The sequence below is a fragment of the Psammomys obesus genome, unplaced genomic scaffold (genome assembly GCF_907164565.1).
Source record: "Psammomys obesus unplaced genomic scaffold, mPsaObe1.curated_primary_1811, whole genome shotgun sequence".
Lineage (NCBI taxonomy): Eukaryota > Metazoa > Chordata > Mammalia > Rodentia > Muridae > Psammomys > Psammomys obesus.
Genome location: NW_026590061.1, coordinates 5,716,662 through 5,732,205, shown reverse-complemented (window position 1 = coordinate 5,732,205; position 15,544 = coordinate 5,716,662). Strand labels below are relative to the sequence as shown.

The window sequence follows — 15,544 nt, the reverse complement described above, 5'->3', positions numbered from 1 at the left end:
TGGCTAAAATCCACTTATGTGTGAGTCTATGCCACATGTGTCTTTCTGAGTTTGGGTTACCTCACTCAGAATGCTCTTTTCTAGTTCCACCTATTTGCCTTCAAACTTCATGAAATTTCCTTGGTGCTAATTGCTTTGTTGTATTTTTGAGACAGGGTCTACAGAATCTAGGCTGGCCTTGAACTTGCTCTGTAGCCTAGGCTGTCCTTGAACACTTCGTCCCATTTTCCACCCCCACCCCACCATCACCAAGTGCTAGGATTGTGGGTATGCTCCTCCACACCTGGCTGGATTAATTTCTAAAGTGATTCTGGCGTTATGGTATTGTTTTTCTTAGCATCTTTATTTTCATCACCATCTATACATTTATTTTAAGTTGTTTATTGGGATCTTCATCAGTCACTGTGGTTCATTCCTGATATGTATTATATCAATTAGTTCGATGGCTGCAATAAACAAGACTCATTCTTCATTTTTCAGGTGAGGACACAGAGGATTTGGAATTAGAAAACCTTACTGAAGCCACACAGCTAATGCCTTTCCACTGTGTCAATTCATTCTTTACTCTTAAGTTTCAGAAGAGTAACTCCGATCAATGATGTTCGTTCTTATTCCCGTTTTGCATTTTACCACGAGAAACACAGCATGCCCCCAAAGGGAGCAGCAGCTAGCTATCATTTGTTGAGGGACCCTGTGGATGGACTTGCCCCTCGCAGTAGTCTGAAGATGTGTTACTCACCGAAAGGCCCGGATAGTGGTGAGCCCTTCAGCAGTTTCTGAGAAGTGACAAAGAAGGGGAAGCTGGGTGCTGTCATCAAGTTCCTGGAGATCCCTAGAACAAAGACAATGGCATGTATCACCTGCCCCAAGGTTCCAGGCCACTACTGAACTCACAAGGTTCTCAGACCCCAGTGTTTGCTCATGGCATCCATTCATCTGGACTCCGCTGCTTACCTTTTTTTCCCTAAATCCTCATGCTTAAAATCTTTATTGAAATGTTTTCCATGAAAGTATGATTTACTTGCTCTTTCTGTGTCCCTACAGCAGTGTATTTTAGCTGTGACAAAAGACTTGAAGTTTTATAGACACCTTAAATGAAGTGTGACCTGTAACCCTTACACACCCATCTTTTCCTTGATCTTCAGAGAGTAAACTGTTGAAGATTTTTAATTGAGTGTTGCAGCAAAGAGTTACAAATACAAAATATAAACATAAATGCAATAATGAAATGATATTGACTTAGAAAGATGAATAGATGAAAATAATCCTGTGAAGGGTGCGGTCTGGTTATTGTTATTATTTGGGGAGAGGTGTTGGCTTTTGAGAAGGTGTCTCAGGTAACCCAAGCTGGCCTTGAACTCCCTTTGTCACTCCTTGTAACCTTCACCCCTGAGCCTTCTGTCTCCACCTCCCAAATACTGTGCTTACAGGCATGCACAGCCACATCTGGCTGTTACATGGCACCAACCACCGGGGCCATTCGTGATTGGCTGCAGAATCCCACAAACAAATGAAAGCCCTCTTTTGAGTTCCTGAGATGCATGTATCTCACTTCACAGATGGCAGATGTGGGGAGGAGAACACAGGCAAAGGCGTCTCGTGCAGTGAAGGGTGTGTGAAGCTTCCTCTTTAAACACAAGCGGGTGGCCATTGGCACAGCTGACACCAGTAACATGGCTGCTATGTTGAGGTCAGGGCTGAAGAAGACGTCAGGAAGGATCCTCTTTGTTTACAGAACTGTCAGCCGTGAGCCCAGAAGGTGATGGCACAATCCCGTCTGCGTTCTCGAAAGAAGGAAGCGCGCAGCTAAACAAACTCATTAGACCTGTGACTTAGGCGTCCAAGAGGCCACGTTACGTTACTGCCTGCTCTGAGCTCCCCACTTTAGTCCTCCTTTCGATCAAAAGTCTGTTCAGCTGCGTGAGCAAGATTATTGTGCCTGTAAGACTTCATGTCATTGGTTGCCCCTCCTGACTTTCAGATGAGAATGGGTTAGACTGAAGTGGTGTCTCCCTGACTGTTACACGAGAAAGGGCAGACTGGAATGGCACCCCCCCACACACATGGGAACAGATAGGCTAGAATGTCTCCTAAATCTCTTTTCAATTCCTTAAAAAATGGTTGTCATGTTATAACTCTTTTTAAAAATTCTGTTTTGTGCCCTTTCTGTCATTCACAAGTATAAAAAAAATAAACGTTCTTTGTGTAACATTTGTAAAAGACTATGTTCTCTATTATAGTCACTATTCATGTGGACAAATGAATCAGACTATGTTTCAGGAGAAAAGCTCACAGCTCACATTTTTACTGGTTTGGAAATCTTTGCCTAATCCTCACCACCCAGCTTATCCCAGTAATGGCAAAAATAGGTTCAAATGAGCTTGCTGTTGAACAAGATATAAAAGTTTGGTGTAAGCATTGAGAGGAAAGGCTGATTACACATCAGTCAGTGGTCACCAAGTGAGTCAGAACCTCTATGTCTTGTAGCAAAGAATGTTGGCACAAACACCAGAGGATATGGAAGTGTGAATCTGACTGTTGCCTCCTTCCTTCTGGTCTGAATTCGCTATGAAAAAAAAAAATGAACAAGAGAAAGGAAGTTTGGATGAATGGATTCTGAGGAAGAAAAACCCATTCAAATATAATGTGCATCTCCAATATGTGAAGTACTCTTTAAATCACAGCCCAGGGGGAGAAATAGCAGGAAATGATGTGGGAGTTTTGTGTGCCAGGGGACCTCACTAGAGCCCTTCCCTTTTCTCTTCCCTGGTGTAACGGCATCTTCTCTGTGCTCCTGTCATGGGAAGCATGTTCAGTGTTTTAAACAAACACATTTGCCGTTTATTCTAGCTTAATCCGAGTGCTAAGATTACTTTCTATATGGCTGTATCTTAACAAGAGACAGGTTTCATTGAGAATGGGATTTTATGGTCCACCACATGGCTTACGTAACACAGCCGTCAGTGACAAAGCAAGCGTTTACTGAGTGCTGAAATCGAGTCACCACAAGAGTAAAGCTCATTGTATTATTCGGAAAAGCACCAATGTAAATTTGCAAGTTTACAAATGCTGACACTGTACTGATCATTAATCACTCAAGTTCTCAAGGAATGATATGTCCTATATTAACAGAAAATCTGAAATTAATGATGAGCTTTGATTTATTTGACTGGATTATCAGGCACGTGGAAAATTCTGTGAGCCCAGTCTCCAGTCTTTTAAAGTGGTGGTGTGCCTCCCAAACACTCAAGATTCTGCAACAGTACAGTCACAGATGGTTTATCTCTTCATTTGTCATCTTCTGCTATGTCATTGGGAAAATGTGGTGATTTAAGCCTTTTTTCCTGCTTTGGGATATACTGGCTCTAAACTGCTCACTCCTCAGAACTTTGTTTGATCTTGTGAGTTTCCTGCCAATGTTATATTCAGAAAAGGAACCAAGGAACAAAAGAGCTGGCACATCTATGCATTACAACTCAATAGACAAATTGTTGACAAACCAAACCGCATGTTAACGTGTCAAGAGTGATAAAGGACAGTCAGTTATAGAAAGGATGACATTAGAACTCACATCGAAAATGAAGTTTTAGCCAAGCCAGTTGCATTCTCCACTCAATTCTCCACCTTAGTTTGAAAAATAAATACTAGAGCAAAATAAAAAAGGTCCTCACTAAGTCAAATATACAGGCTTTTGTAAAGGAGGAGGACAGTTTACTTACTTAGAGGCAACTCGGAAGTATTTCTGGATGAAGTAAAAGGCGACACCAAGGGGCACAAGGGCAACGAGGAACACCGGTGTGGCGTAGGAGATCATCCCAATAGCAGACAAGCAGAGCAGAGTGGAGCGCGTCAGGGATTCCAGGGTTGGAGGGATGTGCTGTGGAAGACAGAATTCGAAGAACAAACATATTTCCCTTACACACACTCTCCATGACAATGTAACAAAACCCTCATTTTTGTATTAGAGTTAAGTAAGATGGGAGGCCACGAAAGCAGTCCAAAAGCATGCTTGCTGTGAGCAGCTGCAATGCTCCCACAGTTTAATAATCTATCGACATATCGTTGACATGCCGTCCATCTGCTTGCCCTGGATACTTCAGAGAAGTGGTTAGACTAGAAGTCTTTTTCATCCCGGTTTTGCTTTACTATGATGGACTACAGGTATTTATTTCCATGTCAGTGTTTTCAAATAGTCCTTTTTTAATGTATATATACACTATTTAAAACTCATCTGCTCTACTGGAAAACACAGACTTTTATTTTCAATAGTTGTGTATGTCCTTCGAATATCTTTAATTGGATTATTTACCTTTTTATTGAAGTTAGATACTTTTTCTTTATTATAGTGTTTATCTTCTTTCTTTTATAATTTAAACTCATCTTTGGTGCTTTCACCTCAAAGTTTAAATTTTTTTGTAGTTATTTGCTTGTCTTTTTCTTATTTTTTTCTTAAGTTCTGTCTTACTTCAAAGACATTTTGCAGTTCATGGCTCTAAAACTACCCAGCTATATTTTATTTCACCATGTTATGGATTTTTATGGCCATTGTTGTTCTATAGGCACTTGTTTCGTATTTTATTGACAACATCCAAACATCTTTTAGTTTAAAATTAATGATTCTCACAGATTCTAAATTCCACATTTATCTTGTGTTAAATTTCTGTGTTCTAATCCGTGTGTATGTGCATGTGCACACCTGTGAGTTGGAATGGGTGCTCATGGGTGAACATACGGAGTCCAGAGTCTAACACTGGGCATGTTCTTTAATGGTTATTCTCTTCAGTTTTTGAGTGAGGGTCGCTAAGTGAGCCTGGAGATGGCGTTTTGGCGACAGAGGCTGACTAACCAGCCCTGGCATCGATCTGTCTCCCACCTCTCCCAGCAAGGCTCTCGTATGCACAAACCCATACACACAATTTAAAAATTAAAAATATTAAGCTATAAAAATTAGATGGAGAACAATTGAAGATGCCTAATATCAAACTCGGGCTAACACACACACACTCACTTACTTATGCATGGGCATGAGCACTTGTATGTGTATACACTCACACAAGCACATCCCTATGACACATATAAACACACAGAGACTTTATCCTAGAAATCGTTTTTTTTTTTTTTTCATTTTGATATGAGGACAAATGGGCCCCAATTTAAATTTTAGTGATTCTCTAACATTAAGAGTCATCTGGCGCTGTGTGAAGAGCTCTGTTTGCACTGAGGAATTTGCCTTAGAACTTAGAGGGGACTCAGATACTTACCTGGTCGATGATATTAGTATCAGCAGAAAAGCGATTGAGAATCAGCCCCAGGGGGGTAGTATCAAAGAACCTAAGCAGGGACAGAGCAAAGAGCATAGTCACGTGGGCCGCCTGCAACATCTAGAGTCCTGAAAACGAGGTTTCCATATCCGTGTAATCAATGGCTACATTTTTTCTTTAAACATTTCATTTCAGTTTTAAAATGCATGTTTTTATTACAACATGCATAGAACAAAAAAATAGCTTTTTTTTTTTTTTTTACCTTATTGGCCCAAGAATTATCTTATTAAGGAGGTTGTGGTGAAGGTTCTTGGCGGCGGTGAGACCCATCCATTCTACAGTGAGAGAGGTGACAAGGCAAAGGAAAATGCCAGCTCCGCAGAGGATGCTGAACCCAGCCACGTAGAACGTCTAGGAAGAACCAGCACAAGAAGGTGACAAGAAACAATCATGTGGCCCTTTCCCAACTAGAAGATGAAGTGCTGAGTCATGCAGACTGGTGGCCTCTCATCTTGCCGGCCGTCAGGGAGCTGACGTTTGGTGGTGCTCAGGGCAGCCCAGCAGCTCAGCCCCACAGAACAAGCGAGTCCCACCTGCTTTTCTTTTACTCTCAAAGTCTGGCCTAAGAACCACAGAATTAATTTGTCTTTAAGGCTGGGGAAAGACTCTTGGTTTGTTACGTGATCAAGCTCATCTTCTAATCCTTTATCACCTAATGACACCTCAGTATACTGATCCAGGATGGAAACGATCAGAAGAGCAAACTTTCCTTTATATGTGTTTAACATTATTACATAATAATAACATGCAGTACATATAAGCCAGATATGTTGAACTCCTTGAATCTGTATCTAAACATTACATCCAAATGCTTCTTATGAGAACAATTCTAAAAACAGGGCTGAAGAAATGGGTCAGTAATCAAGAATGCTTGCTGCTCTTCCGGAGTACCCGTATTTAGTTCCCAGAACCCATGCTGGGTGGTTCACAGCTGCCTGTTCTGGCCTCCTGTTCTGCACTCACATGTACACACCTGTACCACAGTCACATAAAATGCAATGTTTAAATATGTAATAAATAAAAATAATGTAATCAAACAGTCAAAGTTGACAGTTCCCCAATTTTTGGCCTTTCCCTAATTTCTAACATGAACTTGCATCAAACCCCTTTGGCTGTAAGCAGAACGGTGCGTTGTACCTGGTCAGCTTTTCCAGTGTGGTTTATGTTGTACTCAGATGTCCATGTAGCCAGCCAGTAGTCTATGGCCACAATCACCGAGTGCTTCAGAAGCTTGGAGAACATCATGAGGAAGAGCAAGAAAAAACCTCCTGAAGTCAGGTACCACCAACAGGTTTTCCAGGGCATCTTGGTCCTAAGCCTCATTACCGTCGACATGTTATCATCCTCATCTTCCTCCTCCTCTTCCTCTACATATTCATACACACAACAAACCTTATGTAAGCTTCAGGTGAGCACCACAAATAATTCCTACTTTCAACCAGGATACAGGTAACCTCATTTAATTTTAGAGAAACAAGAATATTAGCCTTAAAAGTTTTCAATACTTTAATCAATGCATAATTCAAATATTTAAAAAAAATGGATCGAAAATTGTCAGACATGGTGACATGCTCTTGTAATTGTAACACTTGGGAGGCAGAGGTGGGAGGATTAGCAGTTCAAGGCCAGCCCCAGCTATAGGCTACATGGTGAATTCAAGGCTAGCCTAGGCTACAAGAGATCCTGTCCAAAGAAAGCAAGAAAAAGGAAGGAAAGAAGAAAGGAAGAAGAGGTGAAGTATGAATGAATTAATTAATTAACAAATATAAAATCCATATATAGACCAGACTGCTGATTCCTAGATTGAACACACAGAACAGACACTTGAGTTAGTTATGGAATTGTGCTGCCAATAAAAACATGCTCCTGGCTTGCAAACATCAGAAATCTGAGGATTTCTGAATTTAGAAATCTGCACCAGGAGAAAAGCAGCTGTGGAATCTGCGCCTTCCCTAAAAGCACCAATCCATTACTTTTCTGTCCTTCTTTAGATGTGGTCATGGAGGAGAGATGTCAAGATGGAACATTCCACAGGGCAAAGCTGGAGACTGCATGAGATAATGGGCAGGGTGGTCCTCCCAAATGTTTAAGCCCCTTGGAACTTCCAAGACCAATTATTCTAGGCATAGCCTCCACAGCTGTGATAGGAAGGCTTTCGGTTTTCTTTTCAGCATGATGTGTTTATTTGCATGGTCCAGTGAGGGTGGGGTCCCCTGTCTGCCCTTTCTCCAGAGACAGTTCATACTCTACGTAAGCTGTGTGTCCTCCATTACTGTAACTGCTACAGCCTATGGATTGGAAGTGTGGACAATATGCCTTTTGTCAGCTAAATGGTCAGACCAAAGGGGCCCAGGGTGGATGTGAGGCCAAGACAGCACATCACCAGCATTTTTACCTCAGCTGGGTGTCGTAGGGGACTGAGCCTTGGATGAGCTTTGGTTATGAGGGCTTTGTTAGAAGGGCCATGTTCTCTGTCTCCTAAGTACCTTAAGTGCAGGAACGGAAACGTGCATAATGAAAATGGTGGAGGCTTAAAGACAGCAAGCTGCTCGATGTTCCCAAAGTGTGCGCCCTCCAAGCCTATGCCGGATGAATGGTCAGTTAGTCATGGCTGCCAGCTGAAGACAGCGTGTGTTCACTCTCTTGCTACCTAATCCGTCCATGTAATGAACTGGTCAACCATCGACAGGAGTGCTGCTTAAAGTCCTTAAGGGAAAGAAAACATTTTCTTTCTCCCTTCTGCCCTCTCTGGTGATTTCAGAATGCATGTACTTGGGACAGCAACCAGCCCACAAGGTACTGTATCCATAACTAAGTCACATTAACTCCCACTCTGCCAGATCTCACACACACACACACACACACACACACACACACACACACACACACCACACACACACACACACACACACACACACAGAGAGAGAGAGAGAGAGAGAGAGAGAGAGAGAGAGAGAGAGAACTATTATTTTTCACCTAAGTAGGATTAACCCAGCAAGCCCAGGGCAGAGTCAGTTTCTGCTGTGATCAGTTTTCCATTGCAACAAGTGGGCCTTTTGAGTATGACTCTACATTTAAAACACATTGTAAATAATTGGTTTAGATTTCCAGAAGCCTGTCTATTCTTACAGAACAAACATCCTCAAAGTTAAGAAATAAAGTGAAAAAAAAATTCATCCTTCATTCGTTGATTTTTTTTTTCTTCATGAACATTCATTGAAACATCTGAAATATGTAGATGGCACAATTTGATGCATTTTACCTACACATTACAATGTTCTTTATTTCTTAGTTGGCAAGTAGAAAAAACAGTAAATATACACTACGTAGACAATGAAGCATATGGAATGCATTTACTCTATATTTAAACGATTTATCTTAAAACTTTCCTGGTGACCCATGTCAAGACAATGTAATGATGTTAGGTGATTTCTTCTTCAAAATATGGTATGAGATGTGGCAAACTGAAATGAGAATTGGCTCCCTAACATCTTCATTCTTCATGACATGTGATGAAAACCACATGCAGACTGACTGAATTAATCAAATGTAGGCACTGTCTTCCTTGTAATTTTCATTTTTCATTGTTATTGATGTTTAAAGAATCAATATTTTAGTAGCAACCTGATCCAGTCATTATGTTAGACTTTTTCTTTTTTTATTTTTTATTTATTACAATTTAGTTACTTTGTATCCCAGCTGTAGCCCCATCTCTCATCCCCTCCTGATCCCATCCTCCCTCCCTCTTCTCCTCCCATGACCCTTCCCAAGTCCACTGATAGAGGAGGTCTTTCTCCCCTTCTCTCTGACCCTAGCCTATCAGGTCTCATCAGGAGTGGCTACATTGTCTTCCTCTGTGGCCTGGTAAGGCTGCCCTCCACCTTAAGGGAGGTAATCAAAGAGCCAGCCACTGAGTTCATGTCAGAGATAGTCCCTGTTCCCCTTACTAGGGTACCCACTTGGAGACTGAGCTGCCATGGGCTACATCTGTGCAGGGGTTCTAGATTATCTCCATGAATGGTCCTTGGTTGGAGTATCAGTCTCAGAAAAGACCCCTGTGCCCAGAATTTTTGGTTCTGTTGCTCTCTTTGTGGAGCTCCTATCCCCTCCAGGTCTTTCTCTCTCCCCCTTCTTTCCTAAGGTTCCCTGCATTCTGCTCAAAGTTTGGCTATAAGTCTCAGCATCTGCCTTGATACCCGGCAGGGTAGAGCCTTTCAGATGCCCTCTGTGGTAGGCTCCTGTCCTGTTCTGTTTTCTCCCTCTTCCCATGTCCATCCCATTTGCCTTTCTGAAAGAGGATTGATCATCTTACCCAGGGTCCTCCTTCTTTCTTAGCTTCTTCTTCATTTTAGTATGATTATCCTATATTATATATCTGATAGCCACTTATAAGTGAGTATATACCATGTGCGTCTTTCTCTTTCTGGGATACCTCACTCAGAATGATCTTTTCTAGTTCCCACCATTTGCCTGCAAATTTCATGATTTCCTTGTTTTTAATTGCTGAGTAGTATTCCATGAGTAAATGTACCACAATTTCTGTATCCATTCCTCAGTTGAGTGATATCTGGATTGTTTCCAGATTCTGGCTATTACAAATAAAGCTGCTATGAACATGGCTGAGCAAATGTCCTTGTTGTATACTCAAGGATATTTTGGCTATATGCCTAGGAGTGGTATAGCTGGATCTTGAGGTAACACTATTTGTAATTTTCTGAGAAAGCACCAGATTGATTTCCATAGTGGTTGTACAAGAACAAAATGACAGCCTACAGACTGGGAAAGGATCTTCACCAACCCTTTATCTGACAGAGTTCTATATAAAGAACTCAAGAAGTTAAGCAGCAACAAATCAAGTAATCCAATTAAAAAATGGAGTACAGAGTTAAACAGAGAATTCTCGATAGAGGAATATCGAATGGCAGAGAAACACTTAAAGAAATGTTCAACATCCTTAGTCATCAGGGAGATGCAAATCAAAACTACCCTGAGATTTTACCTTACACCCATTAGAATGGCTAAGATCAAAAACTCAAGTGACAACACATGCTGGAGAGGATGTGGAGAAAGGGGAACCCTCCTCCACTGCTGGTGCAGCCAGTATGTTAGACTTTTTCATTTATTCTGTTTTTGGATCCCTGCTTTTGTCTTTCCACCCTCTGTGGCACATGGTGTGAATACACAGACATTCACTGAGTGTGTCCCTCACAGAGGCATGTCATTGGGGTGGGGGGGTACAGAAACCTTACCTTGACTCTATCATGTTCAGTATTATTCATTTAGTTTGGCTCCATGCCTTGTGCAAAGTAGCTACTTAGACCTGTGTGGCACATTCACATGTCAATTTCTGGGATAAACCCTTCACAACATACTAGTCTATCTGAATGCTTCAGACAAGAAATCAACAAAACAACACTTGCCTTCATCTTCATCCTCCATCTGTGCCTTGGCCTCCCTTGAATACATGGCTCTGCGGAGCGTCTTCCTCTCTAGTGTTGTTTGGTCTGCTTCCATATCCTGTGGAAAACAATATGTTTGCACTGAAGCAGCTTCAGTCTGGAGAAGGGTTTAACTTACTCACAAATGACACCCTGGATGGTATTATTCCAGTCTCAAATCTCTGCTCATTCTGAACACACAGGGCTCCTGTCGCAGGCGCTGTTATAGAAATAACGCTGAAGATTTATGGACAACATTTCTGTCCTGACACAAGCAGGCCAATGGGAAGCCAGAAAGAGTGACAACATCAGGGACCTAAGCCTTCAAACACAGCTCCACCACGGAGACCCCTCCTGCTTATACATCAGCTTCAAACAGCTTCAAACTCTCATTTTAACCATAGAGTTCACTTATGTTCAATATCTTCTTTTAAAAATATTCAGTCTAGGCATGGGGACAAATGCCTGTCATCTCACCCCTCAGAAGGCTTAGGCAGGTGAATGACTGGAAATTCCAGGTCAGCCTGAGCTGCTTATGGAGCTCCAATCTCAAGGGAGAGACCAACGAAAACTGCATGTAGTTCTGGGCTGGGTAAAGCTGCCATCATGCATTTGCTATGACTATAAATGAGTAAGTCAGGGTGGGTTCTATCAGCATATCACTGAGGGAACTCTACAAGGGACTTCAGTGGCACCAGGAGCGAACAGGTCATTCAGAAGGAAATAGACAATGCGATCCTTCCATGCCTAGGACACTCAAAGGACACTGTGGGGAAAGATTTACAGAAGAAGGAGGGAAAGTACAAAGTCTGTGCTCAGCATTGTGTGGGCCTCTCATCTGCCCAAGGATGAGGAAGGGTTTCATCTTCTTCCTGCCTCAGCCTCAGACTGAAACAGCAGGATCATCTGAGTTCCGTGGCAGGATAAACCTGATGCTAGGGACAGTCACCTGCCTCTGTAAGGAAAACTAACCTGCGTTCCAAACACCTGGTCCAGGATCATGGTAAGTGACACTAGCCATGAATGGCCCCCAGTGTGGCCCAGTACATTAAAAACCAAAAACAAGCAAGCAGATGCCAGCATCAGCAGAACACAGTTTTGTGGTTACATCAGTAAATCAATGAACTTTTGGTTGTCAATTTTTTTTTAACATGATGTATTATGTGTTTTAGAAGGTTCACGTTTTAGAGAGTTCCACTGCTTTTGGATTCATCGTTAAAAGTGTGGCAGCTATCCCTAGCACATCTTCCATCCTGATTAGACTTTACAGAGACACCAACCACTAGTGTTGCCTATGATCTGAAAACCAACAGGTGTTGGTGAACTAGCTCAAACATCAAATGAGTAATAATCTCTCTCCTTTGTGAATGATGGAACAGAAGGGAATAAACCCAAATAGAAAGTGGATTTAGTTCCATACTGGCTCCTATAATATTATGTGGGAGCCCAACACTTACTTTGCTTTTTCACCCCTCCCCCCCCCACACACACACGTGTTGGGGGTTGGTCCTGATGCTTTGCTTTTGTGCTAATTACTGGCCATCAAGATCTGGCTACTGCCTAGATAAACCCCTCCTTGTGTAAACCTGCCTAAGACATTATACCTGATTGGTTTATTAAGGGCCTATACCAGGGCAGGGCAGAATGGGGTAGGCCTGTCTAAGGTTCCTGAGCCTTTGAGGATAGGAGAATCATGGGAAACAGAAGGACAGGAAGAGAGGAGGAAGGAGGGCGCCACGATGGGTTAGTGTGGAGAGGAAACCACATGGGCCAAGAGATAGGACTCCTATAATGTTGTGGAAAGGCCCAGATGAAGAACAAAAGCAAGTCTTTATAAGATCATGGATAAAAGATAGCCCAGATAAATATGGTTAAGGCAGATGGCATTGGATGGGGACTGCAAGATGGATGGTAAGGTTTTGAGATAGTGTAAGCAGAAAATATCTGCCTCACCCAAGGTAAATAAAGCAATTATAAAATCTAACAGGTGTCTGCTGTGTCTTATTATTTGTGATAGTGGGTTAGATAATATGGCCACAATAATTATAGGGCTAATAATAAACATTATATATCCCAACACTCTTTTTTATTTACTACAACACACGCAAAATTTAAAGCAAATGTTCTTGAAAGTAAGAGTTCATGAGTAAGCTAATTACTGGTGAAGTACTTGGAATTGTGTTAATGTTCAGGTTAAACAAATAAAAAATCAGTTTTCTTTATTCAGTAAATATTTTTACCAGGCCTCCCAAAGGGACAGTAGCAGAATATCAAATGATATTCATTTATCCATGCAATTACATGGTGGCCAGAATAGTTGATGTCACCCAAGTCAGAGTTTTTAGTCATATTTCAATCAGCCACCATGTGTTCTTTCTTCACTGTACTTTTCATTGTCATCTTTGACACAGTCCTTCATTCTCCCCCGTTATTCACACTGATGGTTCTTTCTGAAGCCCCCTGCCAGGCTCTGATTGACGTTTTATCTCACTTTCCTTCTGCACTCCTTCCATTTGCTCTGTGTGCACGGGCTAGGCTTCCTCAGCACTGCTAAGGCTGGGCCGGATGGCTGCTCCGGGTGTCCTCACACCCTGTAGCAGCTGGAGCAGCATCTCCGTCTTTACCCATGGCACCCACGTGCCACCCCTTGCCTCAGCTGTGATAAACACAAATGTCTCGCAGTGTGGCTAAGCGTCTAGCAGGATTGGGCCTAGAGGATAGAGGACGCTTTATTCTGATGTGTAACAGTCAAAATGAAAGCTGTTTCTGCAGAACCCTCCACCGAGACATTCCAGGGGTGTGCGCACATGTGTACAAGCCCCTCCATTCATACACAGGCTAGAGGTCACTCCGTGCCTCCTCTGTCGGTTTCTCCTCTATTTTTTCAGACAGGGTCTTTCCTTGAACTTGGAGCTCACCAGTTTGGTTAGACTGGCTGATCAGTAAGCACCCAAGGACCTCCTGTCTTGACCTCCCAGCTCAGGAATTAGAAGCACACACTGCCACTCCTGGCTTTCCCCATGTGTCCTCATACTTGAAAAGCAAGCATTGTACCTCCTCCACAGCCCTGCGTGTGTCTTGCCTTTTTAGGTGGCAGAAAGATGGGAATTCCACGCAGGTGCTGGATTCAGTCTGGCTTCTCCTGGTCTCCGTTCCACCTCCCAGCTGGCTTCACCATGGCCGCAGCCTAGCTCATTCAGATCCCGTGCTTGACGGACACGCTGCTTTCTGTCTTTGATTAGGAAGCTGTGCTATCTAACATGATTACCTCATCTCTAAATACAACTGAAAAGACCTTCTTCCTGGCTTGCTTAAGCGGCCTCACCAGCCAACTGTGTTCTCTCTCTCTCTCTCTCTCTCTCTCTCTCTCTCTCTCTCTCTCTGTTTTGTTTACAGATCCTTCTTTCCAAAGTAAACAACAAATTGTCCTGCTCCTGAAACTGCCATCACATTATTCACCCTGGAACTCAGAGCTCTAAAAACAAGGTTACCTGGAGCCTCCAGGAGCTTCTCGGCAGCTCTCCTGCCTGCTCCCCTGGCACAAGCATCGCACATTGTAACGCGGCCCCTAGCATCCTGAGTCCGGTGATTCTGTGATCTCTAATTCTCTGCATGGATTTTCACATGTGTTTTTCTTCATTGAGGGGTTGGTTTACTTTTGAGAACTTCCAAAAGTCACAAAACAGAGAGATGTTGAGACATGTGTGGCTTTTTTATCTTTTCTGTATGGAAGTGTAGATTCTATTTTTCTTTCTTAAAACAATACAATTTAACTTTTTGATTAAAAAAACACTGGCTAATATAACTGATAGAAATGCTTCATATTTTTTTTTTAAAGCTCATTCCTGGCCACTGTACTAAATTCTGAACACATTCTAGCCCACATCCCAAAACAAAAGTTCTCAAAGATTTAAAAATCCAGTTTCCTAGTTCTTGTCCCAATCACAAATTGGACTGAATCTGGTTTCCAACTCTATTATTGCTCCATTTAACATGGCCTCAGTGCGCGGTACAGCTACACTGGTTGTGGACCTGAGTTTTAATGCTCTCGGTGCCACCAGTAGATGCTATGCAGTTTGGGGAAATTATTTGACTGCTCTTAGCCCCAATTTTCCCTTCTGTAAAAGCAAGGAAAAACTTTCTGTGCTACTCATCATGACTTTTCATGAGAGCAAAAAGTATGTAAGAAAAGTTTGGTGGAGTCTTTAAAAGGGTAAAAAGTATTGTACTTTTCTCTCTGTTTCGCCTCATTCACCCTCAGGGCTGTTCCAAACACACCTGTGACTTCAGCCCCAGCTCACAGCATTGCTGCCTTGGCTCTTGGCTCTTGGTTTCACTGTGATGATTGTGGGCAATGCATGAAAATGATCTTCTCACAAGTGAGAAATGATGAGATATAAATCAGAAAATCTATGGAAGCCCCAAGTCTTGGTAACAGCTCATCCAACTTGTGTACTTCCAAATGGTTCAGAGCCAAAACACAGATAGCATTTCATCCAAAGGACAGCACAGGATAGGCTGGGGAGACAGCTCCATGGGGAAGACTGCTTGCTGCACAAACACGAGGGGCTGAGTCTGAATCCCAGCACCCATATTCACCCCATAACTTCAGTGTTGAGACACAAACAATGATGGTGCACATGGCCGGCAACCAGGTCCAGATTCAGTGACAGATCCTCTCCCGAGGAAACAAGCAGGGACTGGCAGAACAGAATACCCAGCGTGCTCCGCCAGTCTACGCACGTGTCCATGTGTCTGCACACCAGTACACACACACATACGCAC

At 42.5% G+C, this 15,544-nt stretch overlaps 1 protein-coding gene across 2 annotated transcripts in view; it reads right to left on the bottom strand.

Annotated features, from left to right (window-relative positions):
• Window positions 1–15,544, bottom strand: part of Abcc9 (ATP binding cassette subfamily C member 9) — a 107,510-nt gene that overhangs the window by 29,000 nt on the left and 62,966 nt on the right. For both annotated transcript variants that reach the window (XM_055605663.1, XM_055605664.1), the window contains 6 exons: window positions 10,742–10,838; window positions 6,459–6,688; window positions 5,524–5,672; window positions 5,262–5,331; window positions 3,720–3,877; window positions 740–832 (listed from right to left, as the gene is read on the bottom strand). In XM_055605663.1, the coding sequence (XP_055461638.1) occupies window positions 740–832; window positions 3,720–3,877; window positions 5,262–5,331; window positions 5,524–5,672; window positions 6,459–6,688; window positions 10,742–10,838 (797 nt within the window). The remainder of the gene's footprint in view (window positions 1–739; window positions 833–3,719; window positions 3,878–5,261; window positions 5,332–5,523; window positions 5,673–6,458; window positions 6,689–10,741; window positions 10,839–15,544) is intronic.